At 31.5% G+C, this 23290-nt stretch overlaps 2 protein-coding genes across 5 annotated transcripts in view; one reads left to right on the plus strand and one right to left on the minus strand.

Annotated features, from left to right (window-relative positions):
* On the plus strand, window positions 1–12804 carry LOC127706331 (uncharacterized protein C12orf29 homolog). The gene is made up of 8 exons (XM_052210866.1): window positions 1–129; window positions 3952–4187; window positions 4529–4683; window positions 5534–5618; window positions 7488–7575; window positions 8370–8479; window positions 10433–10608; window positions 12536–12804. The coding sequence occupies exons 2-8, from the start codon at window positions 3980–3982 to the stop codon at window positions 12743–12745; spliced, it is 1032 nt and encodes a 343-aa protein (XP_052066826.1). The 5' UTR covers window positions 1–129; window positions 3952–3979; the 3' UTR covers window positions 12746–12804.
* LOC127706330 (polyglutamylase complex subunit TTLL1-like) overlaps window positions 12756–23290 on the minus strand; it is a 42869-nt gene continuing 32334 nt past the window's right edge. For all 4 annotated transcript variants that reach the window (XM_052210865.1, XM_052210862.1, XM_052210863.1 and 1 more), the window contains exons 12-15: window positions 18012–18057; window positions 16506–16615; window positions 15775–15828; window positions 12756–15115 (exon numbers count right to left, since the gene is read on the minus strand). In XM_052210865.1, the coding sequence (XP_052066825.1) occupies window positions 14998–15115; window positions 15775–15828; window positions 16506–16615; window positions 18012–18057 (328 nt within the window). In that variant the 3' untranslated portion in view covers window positions 12756–14997. The remainder of the gene's footprint in view (window positions 15116–15774; window positions 15829–16505; window positions 16616–18011; window positions 18058–23290) is intronic.

A 23290-nucleotide genomic window follows, 5' to 3' on the forward strand; every position in this document is an offset into this window, starting at 1 on the left:
ATTGTCTCCCTTTGATTATTTCGTGTCGTGGAATAAAATTTCACCACTGCCTCCCGATACACAAGGCCTGAGTTTCCTGTTGTCATTTAATATAAAAATAGACAACGTTTTGCTTATCATATTTATAAGGTAAAGAGGTAAAAAAGGAATACTGAAACTAGAATCCAAATTCGGGCTTTTTATATAAAAAAGGGGGGATTGATTAAATATTCAAGTTGCACATGCTGTGAAAACATGTACACTGGTGGTACTTTAATAATAGTACAGAACTGTCGGCTTATGGGAATTACTTAAAATGGCACAGACAGCTGGGACTTATAAAACAGTACACCCTATTGCTATTTGTCTGTTATTTTATTAAATACTGGACAATCACAAATTTTCTATAAAATTTTGATGTCACAAACGAAATGTTTGAGGCCACAATACAAAGTGATTCTACATATACATGGTACAATGATGCATCAGCACATTATTGAAACAGGAACATACTGTTCCCAGATTGAAATTACAATATACAATCTAAATATTAAGTGTGTGCAAAACTAAAATAATAACACGTTTACATTATTTACAAACTGATCCATCAGGACATTATTGTCTACATCATATATTGGCACCTCACAAACAGACACTCATAATAATTTCAAAAGTGCAATTATATTAAATCTACATATTAAGTTAATTAGTGCAAAAACAAAATTAACACACATTCACATATTTACAAAATGATCTTTTTAATCATGTTAATAGTTCAAGTTCAAGTTTTCCAAAATCTCGGGTCAAGTGTCATAGCTTCACAAAAAGCTTTATTGTCTTTTATTCATGAACTGGTTTGGTATTGCGCTTGTTTAGCTTGCTATATAAGTTCAATTGAGCCTAATGATTTAAATTATTTCCCATGACATTTTGATGCCCCTGCGACAAATTTATGCAAAATGTCGGGGGGCATATTGATTTACCCCTGTCTGTCTGTCCGTTTGTCAGTTCGTCTTTCTTGATATAGATACATGATATGTCTGGCTATCTCCTCCTACAGTTTTTATGAGCTACAGCTTTAATATGTTGTAGGTTGTTTGTGGAATGGAAGTGTGCATGTTCACAGGATTTTGAATTTTTTTCAAATATTCTCAAAATGCCAGGTATTTGAACTCAGTCATTTTTTTTGTACTCAGAATAAAAATAAAAGATAGATCATCATACATTGTGTTAAATTTATAATTTCTTATGGTCAGGCAGGGGTATCATTTGTGTCTTACAGACAGCACAACAATTTCAAGTTGTACTTCAACATCACCGTTTGTCAAATCTGAAGGAATCGTGGAACTATAATCATGTATATGGCAGAGCAGAGGGGGGCATCGTCCATATCAAGTTTAAATGAAATTTCATTTTCTGCTTTTAATTATAAGTTGGAAGTGCAGATTCTTAAACATTATCAATGTGTTAACAGTCCTTTAAAATATAAAAAAAAACATAGTTGAATATTTCTGTCAGTTAGGGGTAATACTTATACAAGTATTTTTTGTTTACTGGTATAAATAAATTATTTTGGAGGTAGAGTTATATCCTTAAGACATTCAGATTTTTATACGACCGCAAAAAAATTTTGCGGTCGTATATTGGTATGACGTTGGCGTCGTCGTCGTCCGAAGACACATTGGTTTTCACACTCTAACTTTAGTTTAAGTGAATGGATCTCTATGAAATTTTACCATAAAATTCAATACCACAAAAGGAAGGTTGGGATTGATTTTGGGGGTTATGGTACCAACAGTTAAGGAATTAGGGGCCAAAAATAAGCATTTTTGTAACTTCCAGACATAACTTGTGTGTTAGTGTATGGATCTCTCTGACATTGTACCACAAGGTTCCATATCACAAAGGGAATGCTGGGATTGATTTTGGGAGTAATTGTCTCAAAATTTTAGGAATTAGGGGCAAAAAAAGGGGCAAAAAACAAGCATTTTTCTAGTTTCATGACAATAACTTGTATGTAAGTTTATGGATCTTTCTGAAATTGTACTACAAGGTTCCATATCACAAAGGGAAAGCTGGAATTGAGTTTGGGGGTAATTGCCAAAAACGTTTAGGAATAAGGGGCCAAAAAGGGGCCAAAAATAAGCATTTGTCTAGTTTCCAGACAATAACTTGTGTTCAAGTGTATGGATCTCTCTGAAATTGTACTGCAAGGTACCATAACACAAAGGGAAGGCTGGGATTGATTTTGAGGGTAATTGCCGTAAAATTTTAGGAATTAGGGGCCAAAAAGGGAAAAAAAACAAGCATTTTTCTAGTTTCAGGACAACAACTTGTGTGTAAGTGTATGGATCTTTATGAAATTGTACTACAAGGTTCCATATCACATAGGGAAAGCTGGGTTTGAGTTTGGGGGTAATTGCCCTAAACGTTTAGAAATTTGGGCCAAAAAAGGGGCCAAAAAACACGCATTTTTATAGTTTCCAGACAATAACTTGTGTTCAAGTGTATGGATCTCTCTGAAATTTTACTGCAAGGTACCATACCACAAAGGGAAGGCTGGGATTGAGTTTGGGGGTGATGAATCGTAAGGGGGTTAAAAAAATTTGGGGGGAGGTTTCCTTTTTTTTTCTTTAAAATTTTCCATTTTAAATTGGTTATTTCTGATTTATATATAAAAATAAATAATAACGATATGGTTTGAATAGGTAAATTAAAATTTTTAAGTTCTTAGACCACATTCATTCTGTGTCGGAAACCTATGCTGTGTCAAATATTTAATCACAATCCAAATTCAGTGCTGTATCAAGCTTGAATGTTGTGTCCATACTTGCCCCAACTGTTCAGGGTTCGACCTCTGCTGTCGTATCAAGCTGCACCCAGCGGAGCATTTTATTTTTACTTATATAAGTAAAAAAGACTTATTTTGTACTACTCTTTAATTTCTCTTGACTTCATTGCTCTAATAGAGTGCTTAATTGTCTGTCACTAAAAATTGTCTTTACTATCCACAAAAGTATAGTTTCATGGACAACGAAAATCTCTTTTGTCTGTTATCTTCAAAAAGGGAGATAATTTTTTAAAGCTCTTTTGAGCTTGTAATTAGGTAATTTATAACACTATGTAATTGTCCTGATGATGCCACCACGGTTGCTAAACTAGTCGACACAACAAAAGATATCGCAATTTTGTGATAGTCTTAGCATTGTTGTCTTTGAATCTTCTTGTGTACTGACTATGCGCTAGACAGCCACCGCATATCAATAGGTATCCACTTTAGCTTTCCTACCATAGACACATGATCATGATAGGTGTTGGTTCACTTTTTGCTATTTTAAAATAATAAGTTAGAAACTGAAATTTCATGAAAAACATTCAAAAGGGAGATAATTTTTCATAGCTCGATTGAGCTTATGTAGCCACATTCAGCTATATTAGCTCAAACTGCAGACATATACAGAATCCGATGAAGGGGCTTGTTACTTCTAGTATTATTCAACAATAAACAATGTAAAATGTAGTATGTTGATCATGTTGATAAGGGGCAAGCAAACTTTCAAACCTACCAACCGTTTCTGAGCAGTTTATGATGGCAACTGTACTTATTTATTGATCAGCAGATGACCAGATATTTCAAAAGTTTTGTGGTCACAGTAAGGTTTGATCAAGTACCAGTATTACTATGGATTCATTTATTTTCATGGATTATGGAAACAAATATTTTCATGGATTATGGAAAAAATGTTTTCATGGATTATGGAAAAAATGTATTTTCATGGATTATGGAAAAAATGTTTTTCATGGATATTTGATTTCCTTGTTTTACAAAAGTCAGCATACAACTCTAAAGAAAATTTGTTCTTATTTAACATTTAAATTCTTTGTTCACCTGTACCCTCTAGAATTTGTTTCCCATGAATAATTATGAACCCACAGTAATTTTTTCATTGCACTTTGTTTTATTCATACTAGGCTGAATAGTTCAATGTAAAGAATAAACATGGAAGGCCTAGGATCTGTTCAACAGAAGATTTCATGTGTGTTCAAGACAGCAGTTTTAGAAGAACAATCTAATAAAAGATCTTACCAGCCATATAAAGTCGTAGCTGTTGATGAAATAAGACCACAGGCCATAGAAGATAACATCAGGGTAGCTAGAGCAACAGAAAAGTTAGATGGGACTTGTGTTTATATTGCAGAATTTTGTGGTAATTTTAAAATTTACTGTATGCTGTACATAAAGTTGAAGCTGTTGTACCAAAAAAAATTGGGTATTTATAGCACGAATTTAAAAAAAAAATTAAGTTAAAAGATTTAATTTTTGCTATTCAAATGAAATTTTTTCATAAAGTTATTAATGTGAACTAAGGAATTGTTGACTACTGCAAGTATCACATTGCAAGTGATGGTCACTTGATTTTTGAAACTTAATATAATTAAAGACTATAGAATACCAATAAAAAGAGATATTTATCTGCTTTTAATGTTTTATGTTGGTAATAACATAGCAAATAGATCATGTAGATTATGTATGTTTACATGTTTCCAGGGAAACCCTGGTTGTGGGCAAGGTTAGACAGAAAGCCAAACAAAAAATCAGACAAAAATTTCAAGAAGTTCCATAATCAGAAACAGCAATGGATTAGAGATGGCAAACAAGGGAAAGAACCCACATTTCAGTGGAATGTTTTGACAGATTTTAAGGCAAGATAAATACTGATGATGAAGTAAAATACACCTTCTTAAAGGATTGGTTTGAGTCCTTTTGATTAGTTTGTCCGATTTAATTTTCTTGATTCAATATATATTTATATATATCTACATGAAGGGAAAAAAGAAAGGGAAACCTGTTGTTGTACTAGCTATTAAAATAGATATGAAAAGTAAATGTGTTCATAAAAAAAAATATAAGAAGATTTGGTATGATTGCCAATGTTATCCATTTAAAGAATAAAGATGAAAATTACAGGTCATTGTAAAAGGGCCCCAAGATGTCAAAATGTTAAACAATTCAAATAAAAACAACGACCAACAACAACAATAACTGGATTACAGGTTTCTGGCTTTGGAAGACTTGGGCACTCAAAGAATGTGTCGTGATTCAACATGATTGTGAACTCAACCCTCCCTTAACCAGGAAAAGTGGTTTACTGGCACTCTTCAAATTTGATGTATTCAAAGTCAGTTCTAGGGTAAATTACAGCAGTGTAATTCGATAATTCTTGATTAGTTACAACAAAAATAACCTCAAGGTGTTATTAAATTATTCTATTAATAGAATTTAGACTGATCTTTACTGAGTTTTGCAATAAACTGTGATTCATAACAATTGTTTGTTACATGTCATATATGTTCTCCTAATGTTGGGAGTGAACTAACAATAATTTTCTTTACAGGATAGGTATACTTTCAACAGGGTGTCTTTTATAGCGAGCTGCATATTTAAATGTAAGAGTGGAATCATATTGTAATGAGTTTCGTATTTAAGTTTCCACCAATGAGGGAAGCAAAGTTAAGTTACAGTGTATCTTCAATTTATCAAATATATTTTCAGGAAGTTCCTGAAAACTGGATTCCATCGTCTGGTGTCCCGCTCATAGATGGCTTGCCTCAACCAGATGAAAATGGGCATATTCCAGGTATTTTATCTTCTCTAAAATTATTGAATACTGGTACTTTTTGTGTTTTTATTATTGCACACTAAAATAAGGCATATCCTTGTGCTAAAATAATTTTGTGTCAATAAGTTTGTCAGTCAGTATTAAGGATATCGAGAACACAATTGACAAATTATTCATATTTTGAAATATTTTAATAATTTTTTATAAGAAATGATGGGTATATAAATACTTCAGGTATTGTGATTTGTTTTCCTTGGTCAATACCTACAAGAACAAATTTATTTGAAAATAAAATTCAAGTTTTATCAACAGCAATTAGCATGCAGATAACAGATAAAGGAAAACAACTTTGTTAGCAGTTAACATTAAGATACAGCATACATGGTATATGGTTGAAATTTTTCAGACATAAATACATTCGTCAAACCTTCATAGAATTATATGAAACTTAAGACAGAAGCCTTTTAATAATCAAAAGACACCAAAATTCGAAAAATTGTTTCTATATTTTAGTGTATTTTACTGAAAGATTTGTAAAAGGATTTATTTTTTTTTGCAGTTTTATTTATTATATAAATTATTGTAATGTCTCTCTTTAATATTTGTCTACTGCATACTTTCTTCATGGAAATCAATCATTTTATGGTTGTAATGAAAGTGATAGAATATAAGAGGTCTCAGCAAAAGATTATCATTTTTGTGGATACTTGATTTCATGACTTTGCCGAAGTCTGCTTACAAGCCTATATGCATGTGTACTTCATGGAAGACATCAATTCGTGGATCACATAAACATTGTATGTTAAACTCATATCGGAGTCCAGTATCTAATCGATTGCCAATGTGACATCACGTTCTCAAATCAGTGTCCAATATTTGTATCCTCTAATTGACATCCAATGTGACGTCATGTATTACCAAAACAAACCCAGATGATCCGAGTCTCCTCCCATCAATGTCCAATATCATTTAATCATTTATTTTGATCTTTGTTTTTATTATCTGTTTTGTTTTGTCTTTATGTAAAGCTGCCTAAAGAAACCAATCATTTTCTTATATCTACATCAAAATACACGGACAGACATCAGAAAATGACAATAAGACAACCACCGACTTCAGTTACATGTACATGCATATTAAAATGGGGGGGGGGGGGGGGGGGGGGGGGGGGGGGGTCTAAAATTTTGGTGAAAGAAGTTCACCCTCACAATCAATGTTGTCATATTCCTTTCATATTCATATAAATAAATAACATGATAATATATGACAATGAGACGACAACCAAACAAGAAAGATAACTGAAAGACAATCTAGATGGCAATATACACGCTCCGACAAAAGACAGAATAACAAGTACTGTCAATGGTTGAAAAGCATTATTATTTGGACTCTATAAGATTTGAAATCTTATATTTTTCAACAACATTTTGAGTTTTAAGCTCAACCAATCATTTGATAAAGTTGTGATCTCATTGTGACAAGTCCGTAAAAGGGATGTCAATTAGAAAAGCCAAAAATTGGACATCTATTAAAAACATAAAAAAAGACGTCGATAAGAGGTGCATAGAGTTGGCGGTTGATTTGGAATCTTAGTTGATTATGACATCAGTTTTAAATGTCAATTTGAGAAACCAATGTCAATTAGAGACCGGACGTCAATCTGAGTCTTACATATATACCCCATAAATAGTAGCTTATCAACAGTGTACTTGAAATTTTAGTTTTATGGGCATTGGAGGATAAATTATATATAGAAAAATGGATATATACAAAATTTATATACGAACCATCTTAGGTGGGAGAATGGAGAAAACTCTTAACAAATTTGCTTGATAAAATAAAACATATGTCACTGTTCATTAACCTTTGAAATATTTTGTCTTCTAGGTTGGGTACCAGTTGAACAGAAATTAAAGCAGTACGTTTGGCATATGTCATCAGTAGATCTGGATCATGGTTTAGGTTTGGTTCTCAGGTAACACCTTAACATGCTTTTAACTCATTGATTGATTGTTGTTTGCTTAATGTAGCCTTGTATAACTTTATATAATGTGCAAGTATTGAAAAAATAACCTGTAATTGATAGAAACCAAGCATATTGCTATTTTTCTCAATTTTTTCAATCCATTGGTTGAGGTAAACTACAAATTTAAATGTTCAAAAAAACCAGGAAATCAAATATTCACAAAAATACCAGTTTTCCTCAATCCACAAAATTGGTATCCACTGAAATAAATGAATCCACAGTATTTTTCCTTTGATTTCATTAGAAATGATTTATCTTAAATAAAAACATTTATTTTACCCTTATTAATCAAGTTCAGAAAAAAATTACATATATCATTTATATGTTTTGGAGTTTAGTGTGACGTCCATTTTCACGGAACTAGTACACATATTTGTTTGGGGCCAGCTGAAGCCCTCCTCCGGGTGCAGGGATTTTCTCGCTGTGTTGAAGACCCATTGGTGGACTTCGGCTGTTTTCTGCTCTTTGGTCGGGTTGTTGTCTCTTTGACACATTCCCCATTTCCATTCTCAATCTTATATATTCTGTAGTCATAATTATAAATGTTAAAATATATATTTAATTCTTGGAATAAAAAAAAAGTTACAACCCTTTTTCGTATGGAACTGGATGTGATGTACTATGATTTGGTGATATTTCACCTAAAGAGGCTGTAATTAATTCCTTGTGAATAAGAGTGTAAAAGCTTGTTGACAAAGAAACCAAAATAAGGATTGGTGTTTGAAAATACTAATCTATTTCAGGGAAGATAGTGAAAGACCATCTGACCTTGTGGTAGAGGTCAAAGAATTATGTGACCTTTTAGGTCATACAGCAGAGCTGATCGGCACAAATGTCAATGCCAATCCTTATGGTATGAAAACCTTTGTTTCATTTTATTAATATTTATATGATTTCAGTACAATATTTCCTGGTGGTTTATTGATGATACTTATAAATAAATGTATATGTATATAGTGAAAATGTTGCTTCATATTTTTATGCCAAGAAGTTTGTCTAATATATTTTCATGAACAATGAATAGTTTACCAATGAACAAAAAGGTATTGCTTTTTTTTCATTGAACTTTCATGTATGATCATTTTGTTAAATTTCTCATATAAATGAATGAACAAGTTTTCTACCACTTAATTATCAGAAAGTATCCATAACATACTGTAAAATGTTAAAACGTCTGGTCTTGGTTTATAAAACATGAGGGAAGATTTTAATATAAATCTCAATTTAACTGTTTGTCTTGGTTTATAAAACATGAGAGAAGAATTTAATATAAATCTCAATTTAACTGTTTGTCTTGGTTTATAAAACATGAGGGAAGAATTTAATATAAATCTCAATTTAACTGTTTGTCTTGGTTTATAAAACATGAGGGAAGAATTTAATATAAATCTCAATTTAACTGTTTGTCTTGGTTTATAAAACATGAGGGAAGAATTTAATATAAATCTCAATTTAACTGTTTGTCTTGGTTTATAAAACATGAGGGAAGAATTTAATATAAATCTCAATTTAACTGTTTGTCTTGGTTTATAAAACATGAGGGAAGAATTTAATATAAATCTCAATTTAACTGTTTGTCTTGGTTTATAAAACATGAGGGAAGAATTTAATATAAATCTCAATTTAACTGTTTGTCTTGGTTTATAAAACATGAGGGAAGAATTTAATATAAATCTCAATTTAACTGTTTGTCTTGGTTTATAAAACATGAGGGAAGATTTTAATATAAATCACAATTCAACTGTTTGTCTTGGTTTATAAAACATGAGGGAAGAATTTAATATAAATCTCAATTTAACTGTTTGTCTTGGTTTATAAAACATGAGGGAAGATTTTAATATAAATCTCAATTTAACTGTTTGTCTTGGTTTATAAAACATGAGGGAAGAATTTAATATAAATCTCAATTTAACTGTTTGTCTTGGTTTATAAAACATGAGGGAAGATTTTAATATAAATCACAATTTAACTGTTTGTCTTGGTTTATAAAACATGAGGGAAGAATTTAATATAAATCTCAATTTAACTGTTTGTCTTGGTTTATAAAACATGAGGGAAGATTTTAATATAAATCACAATTTAACTGTTTGTCTTGGTTTATAAAACATGAGGGAAGATTTTAATATAAATAACAATTTAACTGTTTGTCTTGGTTTATAAAACATGAGGGAAGAATTTAATATAAATCTCAATTTAACTGTTTGTCTTGGTTTATAAAACATGAGGGAAGATTTTAATATAAATCACAATTTAACTGTTTGTCTTGGTTTATAAAACATGAGGGAAGAATTTAATATAAATCTCAATTTAACTGTTTGTCTTTGTTTATAAAACATGAGGGAAGATTTTAATATAAATCACAATTTAACTGTTTGTCTTGGTTTATAAAACATGAGGGAAGAATTTAATATAAATCTCAATTTAACTGTTTATGTTTGTTGAAAAAATACCACTACACTTGTTTCTGGAATAACCTTCATTTGGTATGCTGGAAACCAAAAGTTGAAATATAATAAAACTCTGACTTTTTATGCCCTGTCTATGACAGAAGGGGACATTATGTTTTATGGTCTCTGTATCTTTGGTTTTAGTTTAAGGTAGGTTTAAGTTTTGGTTAACAGTAGGGTAGTTTACCATGAAATTGTACTCGCATCAATTTTAAACAGTATAAATGTTCATTATGATTATAACTTGTAAAATTATATGCCAAATTAAGGATTTGACCTAGGTATTGCTATTTACTGAACATGGAAATTAGGAATTTAATTTAAAAAATCAGAAAATTTAACATATTTGCATATTGTAGGTATTGGAAACAAGAAAAATCCACTCCATATGCTAGTCATTCATGGATCAATAGCTGTTAAAAATCCACCAATCCTCAAACTAGATGGTGTGAAGGACTGGTTTGAATCATCTGATACTAATAATGGCCGTGTAGAAGGTGTTGTGTGGCACTGCCCTTCTGGAGTTCTGTATAAAGTAAGTAGTTACAGCGCTCACAATTATTAATTGTCATTCTAAATGTAAAAATAAGAAGATGTGGTATAATTGCCAATGAGACAACTCTCCACCAGAGTCCAAATGACATAGAAGTTAACAGCTATAGGTCACCATACGGTCTTCCAACAATGAGCAAAGCCCATACCGCATAGTCAGCTATAGAAGGCCCGGTATTGACAAATGTAAAACAATTCAAACGAGAAAACTAACCTCCTGGAGTTGGTTTCACAAAAAACTTACAACTAAGATTGATTGTAAGTATACTAAATTGTTCATGATGAAACTTTGTTGTAAGTTTTTTTTGTGAAACCGACTTCAGCATATTGTTCAGATTTATGTACAAAATAATAAAGGAAAAACTAATATGATATACAGCCACAAACAACAACCACTGGCTTACAGGCTCCTTAAATGTTCCTTCTTTGTTTTGATTGCATTATTGAGTTGTGTACTGTTTGTTTTTTTTATCCCACATCTCCCATTACTCATACTACTGTGGATTCATTATTACTTGTTGGATACCAATTTACATGGATTTCATGAGTACAGGTTAACCAAGAATTTAAAATCTCAACAAATTACAAATTTTCTATAGGCTTGTATGCAGACTTTTGCAAAACCATGAAATAAAATAAGCAATTATCAATCAGTAATTATATAGAAGTGGTGCATATGAATAATAGGCTTCAATTACTGAAATGTTAAACAAAACTCATTAATCCAAAGTGCACAAAACTATAAGTTGTAATCCAAATCTACTAATGACAGATGTCTATCAAACTCTTGGATTTTTATTCAATTAAATTTGTACCCAACTTACAGAAATAACATAAGAACAAGAATGTGTCCATAGTACACGGATGCCCTACTCACACTATCATTTTCTATGTTCAGTGGATCGTGAAATTTGGGTCAAAACTTGGCATTAAAATTAGAAAGATCATATCATAGGGAATATGTGTACTAAGTTTCAAGTTGATTGGACTTCAATTTCATTAAAAACTACCTTGACCTAAAACTTTACAGACGGACAGAAAAACAGACGCACAGATGGAAAAACATAATGCCCCTAGATGGGGCATAAAAATCATTGAAAGGAGACATCTGTCAATTTGTTTTCCTTTGGAATTAACAACTCCCCTTTCACTAACAACTGGATTTCAATGAAAGTTCCAGAAAGTCTTCAGTACCCAGTGAACTTCAGCATTATTTTTTTTTGTGGTCTACAGTAGTGAAATACATCTTAACTAAAGGGGGACAGGATATGAAAAGACACATGCTTTGTCTACACAAAGCTCATCAGTGGTGCTCGATTCAAAAGTTTGAAATCATAACAAAGTTGAAGAGCATTGAAAAAGAAAATATCCAAAAAAGACATTCATTCCTCGGGCCGAGAAAAACCCTAGTCTTTGAATGATTTCAATATTTTATGAACAGTAAATTTACAGAAAATGGCCACATCAATAACATAGAAACTTATTTGAACATCCCCTAGATTATGGCTATTAAAATTGGCTGCAAAATTTAAAAATTCCAAAAATGACTGAATGAGTGATGTGTTTGTCCTGATTTGGTGCAGCTAATTTTTAACCGGACTTTTGAAGGAAAAATCAGTTATTGATTTGGGGATGTAAGGCGGGCGGCTGCCAAACAGTGTCCGTTTATTAACATGCAAAGGCTTTGACGAAATTTTTTCAAATTTAGATATGTTGTTTCCTGTGACTAAATGAAGGTCAAGTTCAATTTTCACAATTTTAGCTTTTCTCGTTGTTGAGTTGTCATCCTTTTAGTAGCCAAAAGTTATACTTATTATATGATTGAGTTATTTCCCTTTGAACAGAAATTGTGATTTGCAAATATCATTTTCATTAGATAATAATCTATTTTTATTTTATTATTATTACAGATTCATCGACATCATCTAAATCTTTCATGGCCAATCAAGGAGCCACAACTCTCATGTCGTAAAATTTATTTTTGTGTTGATGTTTCAAAGTATGAGTTATCAGACGATAAAAAATCAATATTTACAGACTTGGCAAAACTTCAAGGACAGTCATGTGACTCTTTGATGAATATTCATGAATTATGCATTGAGGAAAATGAAACAAGATAGCACATTAATGTTGTGTATTTATTTATTTTGTCATGTTTAAAATATACAAAAAGAAATGTGTTGAGTTTTTGTCAAGACACTTGACAAAAGTGATATTGAGCATAAAAGAATTAGATTACAATGACCTCATCATAATCAAAACAACTATCACAAATTGCAAGTATACACATATCAACTCACATTTGGCATATACGAAACACTCAGGCCATATTAGAAATAGAACTAGAAGTTGTTAGATCATTTCATTTGGGCGATTTTACTTCTATCTAAGTTCACTATGTCTATACACAAGGCCCTGTGAGGTCAAAATATTGGGTTGTTATTTTTTGTCTTTTAGCTTAATATTGTTTAGTGTTTCTTTGGTAGAGAACCATAAAAATATATCAATATTTTATTATGGCCTTAAATTCTTTTAAATTACAAACATACAAACTACATAGTCTAACAGTAGGTCACAAGTCTGGTGCATACACATCTTTGAAAACAATAACGAAAAATTTCAACATGTTAGATATGTCAACATTTTTATAGGACTATTCTCTCTATTAATATTTAACATCCTTTTCAGTTTCATGTTGATTTTAAATAGCAATATACAGTTGAAAGTTTTATAACAACAAAAAAAAAAGAGAAGAAAAAATAATGTCTAAAATGTAACCTTTCCCGGCAAAATATACAAACATATATATTAGAAAAAAATATAGCAAATGACCTTCAAATGTGAGTTTTCATGCCAGTGTAACACTGAGCATCAGTAAACATGGGTTGCGTCACGGAAAGAACAATTTTTTTTCAAAATAGCACAATTAAAAATCAGCTTAAGACTCATCAAAAAGATAAATAGGTTTTGTTTTTGTAATAATGTTACACAGTTCAGAAATTCAACTGTCCAATTAAATTACATTGTCCAGTCTCACTATCCTTGTAAAAGATGTCTAAACCAAACAGAATATTCAATAAAAACACATACACTGAAAACCATATATCACTAATGTACTGCTGGTTGCATTGTGTATGTGCAAACTGAAGAAATTGCCTGAAAAAAAAGATGGTGTAAATTCAGAAAATATTGCGAGGTTTTTATTATTGCTAATAATGCGACTGGGTGAGTATCGCAATAATAAGAACCCGCATTCTGATATCCAATACATATGGCCACAGACCACAATTAGTTCCTCTATTAGTTCTTTATAACATTTTGTCTCATTAAAAAAATTCACCTGCTTTTTTTTGTCAAATATTTTGTGTGTGTGATGTACAGTACAAGTCCAAAAATATATCCAACTTTCAAAAGAATTGCATGTTTACATCTTAAAAATTTAGCCAATACAAATCCATAACCCTATAGACAAGTCAAGAGATGTTCCGAAAAACTGTAAATATTACCTTTTTGCACCTGGCCTTATCACTCTTTCCATATCAAAATCAGTTAAAATAAAACATCCAAAAATTTATTTCAGCTCTCTTCTTTCATTTCCATCCAATAGAAACTAAGAAATGTATGAGAAAGGGAAAGAAAAAAATAAAGAAAAAATACACTTTAATTAAAGGGAACTATATTCGTAGACAACAAAAAGCGGGATCATTAATTGTGGTCTGGGGCCTATATCTGTATGCAGCTTTTCCTGAAATCGCAAAAATTAATCTCCCACTTTTGTTCATTCTTCAAAAATCGCAATAATAAATGCACGCAATAATTTCTGAATTTACAGTGGACAGGAAGACTTTCCTTTCATACATTAAATAAAGGCTTGACAGGTTAAATCTGACATATTTACACACATATTTCACATAAATATTATTATTTTTCACGTCTTAGTTCATCATGCTAGCCATAATACATGTACACTACAGTTAAGGTGGATTTATCATTTCTACCCATCCACGGTGGTAGTTGACACAGAATGGGAAAAACTAGAGGATCAGTCCCTATGCCAACCATATGGATTGGACATGCCAATTCTTTTATTTCATTATGAGACTTAGACATGAAATATGATGAACCTTTTTGATTTTCCACATTTTGACAAAATTTAATTTTGAGTAGGTGCGATTGAGTTGCCCATGGTGGGCAGGTGAAAATGACAAATTTCACCTGGACTGTAGTGTATTACTACCAAAAGGTAGCTATTGATCTAGGTAGTCATGATTTTGTGGCAATGTTCCGTCTGATGACATGATCACTCTTTCATGCTGTTCAATCCTTTTTGTGTAGCTAGTGAGAAGGAATCCATCTTTTGTTTTGTTCCTCTTTACTTCCATGTTGCAGGTGAGGGTCGTGAGCCATCCTTTCTTCCTCTCCCCAAACCACCAGGACCTAATTTTTTGTCCATATTAAGTGCATCTTGTTGTGCCAGCTCTTCATCATATCTGCAATATAATATGTTTTATTATGTATTTACATATGAAAAATTTAACTACTGGGAATTGTTTTTTACATAGTTTGCTGTTTCTATATATTTACTAAATGCTTGCATGGTCAAAATTTTTGCCTATGTTAAAATCTAAATTAAGAAACATGCTATTCTTTATATGTTATGCTCATAATTCTATATTCTTTATATTTTAGCACCCCATTATTCTCTATTCTTTTCTTAACTCTTTATTTTTTTTTGCCCTTTATTCTGCACATTTTGCAGATTATGAAGAGAAAGAAGTACTGTATAAACTTATGAGTAGCCAGAAATAACTTGTGAATTTTGTTTGACTTTGACTTACCTTTTACAAAATCAAAACCCTTGGGCATTGAAAAAGTAAAGAAAACTACAGTTTTTTCTGCTTGTTCTCAGCTTTAATAGCATATTATTAAAGATGTGATCCTTTGTAAAATAGTGTATTGAGTTTCTGATCCTTGATAACCAATCGTACAAGTTAAGCATTTTCGTGTCAACAGGATAACCTGGCTCCATGTAATAACATGTTACAAATATTTATATCCAATTTTGAGCTCTCTGTACATTTTTGAAATTTAAGAGAAGCATTAGTCAGTATCATATGCATAGATACAAGATGAGCAATGTAAAACTTACAACAAATCAAAATATCCTAGATGTTCTTTCTGTGGTATTTTGTTCCATCGGACACTATAAAGAAACCAAATATGCATGAAAAAACATTTTTTTTCAATTAACAATGTCAAATAGTAGATAATATTTAGAAACATAAGTAAATCAAAGAGGCACACCCAAAACTTGACAATTAAAACATTGACATACCAGTATATATAAAACATGTACGTGCAATTAATTGATACCTAAAATTTGATAAAGAATTGTTGATTGTTACATTAAAACATGATTAAAATTCTGTGTATTCCACAATTCTGATATTAAAACTGCAAGGGAGAAAAATAAAACTTTAGGTCAAATTGGTCTTAAAATTATATGCTTTTCAACATTTCATGAATTTGAACAAATTGGTTTTAAAATCAAAATTTCCTGTATCTAGACAAATTGTCTTTAAAATCAAAATTTTCTGAATTGGAAGAAATAAATGTTAACCCTTTTTCATTTAATATGTTACTATTGATCAAAATATATCTTTTTCAATTTATTCATCCATTTGACAGTATATTCAAGTAAACAATGAAATTACACCAAATTTTCAGGGTTTTGCTTCAGAGCACAACTCTCGCCCATAACAATATGTACACAGGAATGTATTTTATAATTCACTACTTGATGACAAAAAGTTATTTTTGGCAACTCTTTTGCTCAATGTTGATTTATTCAAATTGTTTCTGAAATGATCAGTTACTTACTCTGGCATCTGTCCAGGAGGTATCACAATATTTATCAAATCATTCATTAATCTGTACTTCATAATTCTATCACTAGATGTCGTACTAGTCAAAGAGGGTGAAGCGTTTACCTATAAAAGATGATAAACACAATAATATATGTAAATTCTTTCTGGTAGTATCAACACAATTATCGTGGAATATAATAATTTGATGTCTTTAATTGTTAAACTTGTGTTGTTGTGTTGCTGTTTCATTGAGATTTCCCTTACATGTTTTATTCATATGGCAAACAATACAATAACAATTCTTAGTCCTAAAATACATATTTTCTGATAATTATGCCCCCGCCGTAGTGGAGGGGGCATTAAGTTTTACCCTTGTCCGTCTGTACGTACATCCGTACGTCCCAAAATTGGTTTCCGTTCTCTAACTTAAGTTTGCCTCAATTAAATGTTATGAAACTTATACACAATGCTAATTACCACAAAACACAGATCAAGTTTGAATTTTGGTGGCGTCACTTTAACCATTCTAGAGTTGTGCCCCTTTATAAATGGAAAAATTGCAAAATTTTTAGTTTCCGTTCTCTATCTTAAGTTTGCCTCAACCAAATGTTATGAAACTTATACACAATGCTTATTACCACAAAACACAGATCAAGATTGAATTTTGGTAACGTCACTCTAACTATTCTAGAGTTATGCCCCTTCATAAATGGAAAAATTGTAAAAATTTTAGTTTCCGTTCTCTAACTTAAGTTTGCTTCAACCAAATTTTATGAAACATATACACAATGCTTATTACCACAAAATAAAGATCAAGTTTGAATTTTGGTGGGGTCATTTTAACCATTCTCGAGTATGCCCCTTTATAAATGAAAAAAAATGCAAAATTTTTAGTTTCCGTTCTCTTACTTAAGTTGCCTCAACCAAATGTTATGAAACTTATACACAATGCTTTTTACCACAAAACACAGATCAAGTTGAATTTTGATAGCGTCACTTTAATCAGTATCGAGTCATGCCCCTTTATAAACATAAAAATTGCCAAATTTTTAGTGTCCGTTCTGTAACTTAAGTTTGCCCCAACCAAACATTATGAAACCTATACACAATACTTATTACCTTAAAACTCAGATCAAGTACAAATTTGGGTAGCGTCACTTTTATCGTTCTTGAGTTATGTCCCTTTATAATGTTGTATGCAAGCAGGGGCATCATCTGTGTCCATGGGGACACATTCTCCATTTATTTTCAATGAGAGCAACATAATTTCTTGAAGACAAAGTGATACTGCTGCATAGTAACTGAAAGCATCATGGAGGCAAAAATAATAACTGGACCCCTGCTTTTGTTCGACTTTTATTTCCATGTGTCAATCAATCTTAGAGTGACCAGTTTAGATACTTACCTCTATTAACCAATGCTTTAGATTGTCATCTACAATGTAACTGGATCCCTGTTAATGTTCGACTCAAATTTCCATGTGTCAATCAATCTTAAAGTGACCAGTTTAGATACTTACCTCTATCAACCAAGGCTTTAGATTGTCATCTACAATGTAATCATATCTGAAATAAAAATTGAGGCCATTTAGCGGTATGGACTTTGACATTTCTTTAACATTAATATTTCACTGGTATTCTTTAGTTTGAAAATCTTGTGTTGTTGAGTCCCTTTATCACTGACATCCCATTTACATACTGAGCGTAAAAAAAGACTGATCAATTACTTTTTCAGGAATAATTATAGCACCTAAAAATTTCAATATCTGACACCTAATAAAAATAAATCAGATTCTTGAAGAAAAAAAAAATCGCTCACCGCCCCTCTGTTTTCATCTGAAAAAAAAAAAAAAAATGAAGAACAACTATTTTATTTGGTGTGGCCTAACTATATAGCTAGTATGTTCACATCACTGACGAAACTTAAGTATCTGACAAAGAAATCACAAACTGTATTCACCAGTTAACACAAGTCTAGATTTTGGGTACACCCTATCCTATGAACTGGAATTTGTTCAAAGAAAACTGCTCCCTTATAATTGAATGATTCAAAGAACAAACAATAATCTCAACATTTACTCAGCATCTTTTTACTGCATTTTAAAAAGAGTGATGAGTGGTTAAACTATTCATATTTTTAAAATGGACTGGACTGCTAAGGGAAATACCATTCTCATTTGAATCTACCCATTTGAAATGGACTAAGCTTTGTGAGACAGTCCACTTTACAGTTGAATGTATCCACTTTAAAAATTCGTAAGGGTTCCGCGGAACCAGGTGTCTCGCCTACTTTTGCTGTTAATCGCAGGCTCAACAAAAATGAGGAAAAAAATTAATAAAAATATTCCTCTCGATACTATCTTTTGATTGTAAGAAGCTTCTGTCCAAGTTTGGTAAAAATCCAGGATAGTTTATGAATCTAATAAATGTTTTAAAAACTTTAACTGCAGGCTGTATGTAATGTTAACTGGAAGAAAAACTGAGTCCATTTATAAGTAAAATACGAAAAACAGGTACAAAATTTTAACAAAATTTCCTTCTAGATATTAGCTTTTGATCATAAACAAGCTTTTGTCCAAGTTTGGTACAAATCCAGGATAGTTTAAGAAAGTTATTAAAATTTCAAAAACTTTAACCACAGAGAGAATATAATGTTTCCTGGCAGAAAAACTAAGTCCATTTATAAGTAAAATTCGGAAAAACTGGAAATTTTTTTTTACAAAATTAACTTCTGGATACTATATCTTATGATCATAAACAAGCTTCTGTCAAAGTTTGGTAGAAATCCACAATAGTTTAAGAAAGTTATTAAAATTTCAAAAACTTTAACCACAGAGTGAATATTTGTGGACGCCGCCGCCGCTGCCAACGACGGAATGTAGGATCGCTATGTCTCACTTTTTCGACAAAAGTCGAAGGCTCAACAAAAATGGACTTTACTTTTATGGCATATACCATTTCTTTAAAAAATTTACCTTTGTAAAAAATGGACTGCTTAAGGTTATGATGAAAATAAAAAAAACACTACTACAATAACTAGTGCATCACTTTTGGCTAAACCCTGTTTTCCTGTCTAATATGAACGTAATGCTTGACCTTTATTGTTTTTGCAATTTCCACTTTTAATCTATTTCCGATAGTTTTCAAGATAACAGCAAGAAACTGCTAAAAATTGAGAAAAAAAAGATATGTAAGAGGCCATTAAACTCAAAACGAGTTGACATATCTTTCTGAAATTTCAGGGTTGATAGAAATTGCTGTGCTGATCATTTTTGCAATTGACATTTTTAACCTAGCTCCTCTAATATTCCAGTTAACTTCAAAAATCTGTCTGAATACATATTTCAGGGGCAATTATTTCAAAACCAAAGTTGGATTTTTCTTAAAATTCCATAGTAAATACATCTTGTCATGCTTATCATCATGTATGCTATTACACTTTTTGACCTAGAAGACATTCTACAAATGAAGTAGAAAAAGTTTGGTTTCAATCCATTGAGGTTATTAAGGATGTTCGCTACTCTGTTTTAAAATAACAAGCTTTTTAAAAGACTGTTCTAAATTTATAGTATATAAATAAAGGAACCAAAAAAACAGAAAAAAATGAAGGGTCTGTGTGCTTGCTTTTGAGATATAAGCCATTGAAAATTTGGCGGGAAATGATTCTCTCTAGATTTTTCATACTTTTAACATTGTCCGCTTTTCTCTTTTAAAAACTATGAAAAAATAACAAGGATTTTATAAGATTTTCAAATATGGCTCCTTAAACTATATGTAATAAAATTATGAAAAGAAAAGTAGGGGTAAGTGGACAAAATTATTTAATGGCAAAACATGGATAAAACCAGAGGATTCTGAAAATCTGGCAAAATTTCAAAAACAAGAGGAGCGAACATCCTTAATAGTAGAAGATTTTTAAAGAAAAGTTTACTGACGTGGATGATGGACAAATACCTACAGTCATTATTTCAATAACTAAGTTCAAACAGTCAGGGGCATTACTTAAACATGTAACTTTAAAAATTACCTATACAAGCAATGTTGAAAACAAGGCTATTTTTAAAATTACTTATATAAGTAACTTTTCTAAATATTATTTTTATAGGTGTCCAGTTATACAGATTTTACTAGTTTTAACAAATTTTTACAGTCATCTGGTTATTTTCCAAGAAATATAAAATCTAATCCTTCTGAAACACTAATTGCCTTTCTGACGCACTTATCTTTCGTATCGATGCTTCTGGGTCAAAGATTGGTCTCTTTGGACTATTAAAATATAGTTTTCCTTGAAAATCTTGAAGGTAGACAGATATAAATAGATAGAAACTTGTGAATTAATTAAGACTTGAAGTTATTTATAATTTATAACTCAAAACAATTACATATGTTCCTTAAATAAGTATTATTACTAACTCTTAGGGACTTATCATTTTTTACCTGGGAAGGGGGGGGCTGGTCATTTTGAAATGAAACATTCAAAATTTCTTGATCCCCCCCCACAATATTTCACTATTTTTATTTGATCCCCCCCGTAAAAACATTTAAAAATTGTGATCCCCCCTCTATTAAACATGCCAAAATTTTACCATGCAAAACACGTATCATGTTATTTCACGAAAATATTGAAAATGAAATATTCTCAGTGTATTGAGTCCAAAAACACATTTGAGGGAAAATTGCCTTGCAATAGGGCTCTTCCATGAGGCCTCTTCCATGAATATAAGTAGGTAGAGCAAGCCAGTGCTTTGAATAGCTTTTTCTTACTTTTTTTTCTAATTTCCTATATTGGGCTATTAAAGAAAACTTTATCCTAAGTAACTCTGTAAAACTGTATTAATTAAATTTGGAGTAATTATTTAATTTGGAATTTAACTAAATCATGGATTTCATGGATATTTACATGTCAGAGCTTGTTACCATGGTAACAATAGTTAACCAATTAAATATCACATCATGGAAAAAAATCCCATGCAGCACACAGACCTATTGATGAATATAAATCCTGTGCGGCGCACAGACCAAGTGAAGATTATAAATCCTGTGCGGTGCACAGACTAAGTGAAGATTATAAATCCTGTGCGGCGCACAGACCAGGTGAAGAATATAAATCCTGTGCGGCGCACAGACTAAGTGAAGATTATAAATCCTGTGCGGCGCACAGACCAGGTGAAGAATAGGCCCCCATTTCATAGTCTAATTAATATTGAAAATGACGGGCATCAGTGCACAGTAGACATATTTTCTTGAGTGAAATATAACGACTAAATTATTCGGATTATGAAGCACCTATGCATTTTATATGGGACAAAATGACACAAAATAACAGCTTCAGATCCTACATCACTAAAGTCTTGTGATGTCTTACTTAATTGTATATGAATGGTGTTAAAAATATATTTCGATTTGACTGTTGACTGTTGTAATGTTAATTCTTCTTGACATTTTGTCTCCGTTGAAGTATGTGAACTACTTATTTCTATGTGCAAAAAATATTGATCCCCCCACATTGGATTTATAAAAAAAATTGAACTCCCCTTTTCCACATACAGAAAAAAACTTGATCCCCTGCATTTTGACCAGCCCCCCCTCCCAGATAAAAAATGATAAGTCCCTTACAAAGATGTATAAAATAACTTATTCAAGTAACATTTTTTAAGTAACCCTTTATGTCTATACTCCTCTCAAATCTAATAAATTCTTAATTTTATGATCTAAAATGATGTAAAAATTCATGAAAACTATACATTTAGACCATGCTTCTATTGAAATTTAAAATAACTCTATTGAGTAATTTGATATTTTTTAAAAACAAAAATTATCTATATAAGCAGAAGTCCATTACTAGAGGAAGTGAGCAAGCTGTACTATATAGCTGGGCGATCACACTGTCCCTGTTATCAGTGGAAAGCGCTATATGTGGTCCTCCCAAATGTCGTTTTTAAACTATGGAATCATGGGTAGAAATATTATCATCAAACAGATAGCTGTTAATTAGCCTCCTTGATTGCCAATTATCTAGCTTCATTTTCAACACTTAGAAAATGATATGAAATTTTATAAAAGAATACATTGGTACCATTTTTCATCACTCAAAGGCAAATGAGAACTATAAAATCATATAAAATCTGCTGTGTCGGACTAAAATGTATCATCTATTTAAAAGATGTAGTTGTTTTTATCAAAATATAGTCATAATGGCTTCCTTTTTTGAATAGAACGTACATGTTGACGAATTAAGTCTCGGTTATTTACGACATCAAGGAAGCAAAATATACCATGATGTATAAGCGAAAGACGTTTATTTTTCTCCGTTAATTCTACCGAAATACATTTGTCAAAAATAACCGATCTTTTGTTGCTACAGATAACTTCGCAACAATTTCGAATTTCTCTTGTTTTTAAGCTATTTTAAAGTAAGAGACATACTTTACTCCTGTCTGTCTGTCATTACGTTCCCCATCATCAGATGTATACATGACGGTCAGTGTTGCAACGTCTTTGATGTCCTTTTTTGGTCGTTTTATAATCAAAAGACTGAAGACACCTGCATATCATGCAGATTTAAGTTTCGATTTATCGTTTGTTGCTAGCTTAACGTTCAGTGGCAAATATATCATGCATATTCCATCAAAGAGTTGTCGCAAGTGTTATTTAACATGCAGAGAGCGTAACATTCATCCTGAATATGCGAGGTACTGGATTTAAAGTCCCTTCTCTGACCTGACGTGGCTGCTAATTTATACATCTCACCAGAGACATATAATACATTGTATTATATGTCTCTGATCCCACACTTGTA

This window comes from Mytilus californianus, unplaced genomic scaffold (assembly GCF_021869535.1).
Source record: "Mytilus californianus isolate M0D057914Y unplaced genomic scaffold, xbMytCali1.0.p SCAF_6, whole genome shotgun sequence".
NCBI lineage: Eukaryota > Metazoa > Mollusca > Bivalvia > Mytilida > Mytilidae > Mytilus > Mytilus californianus.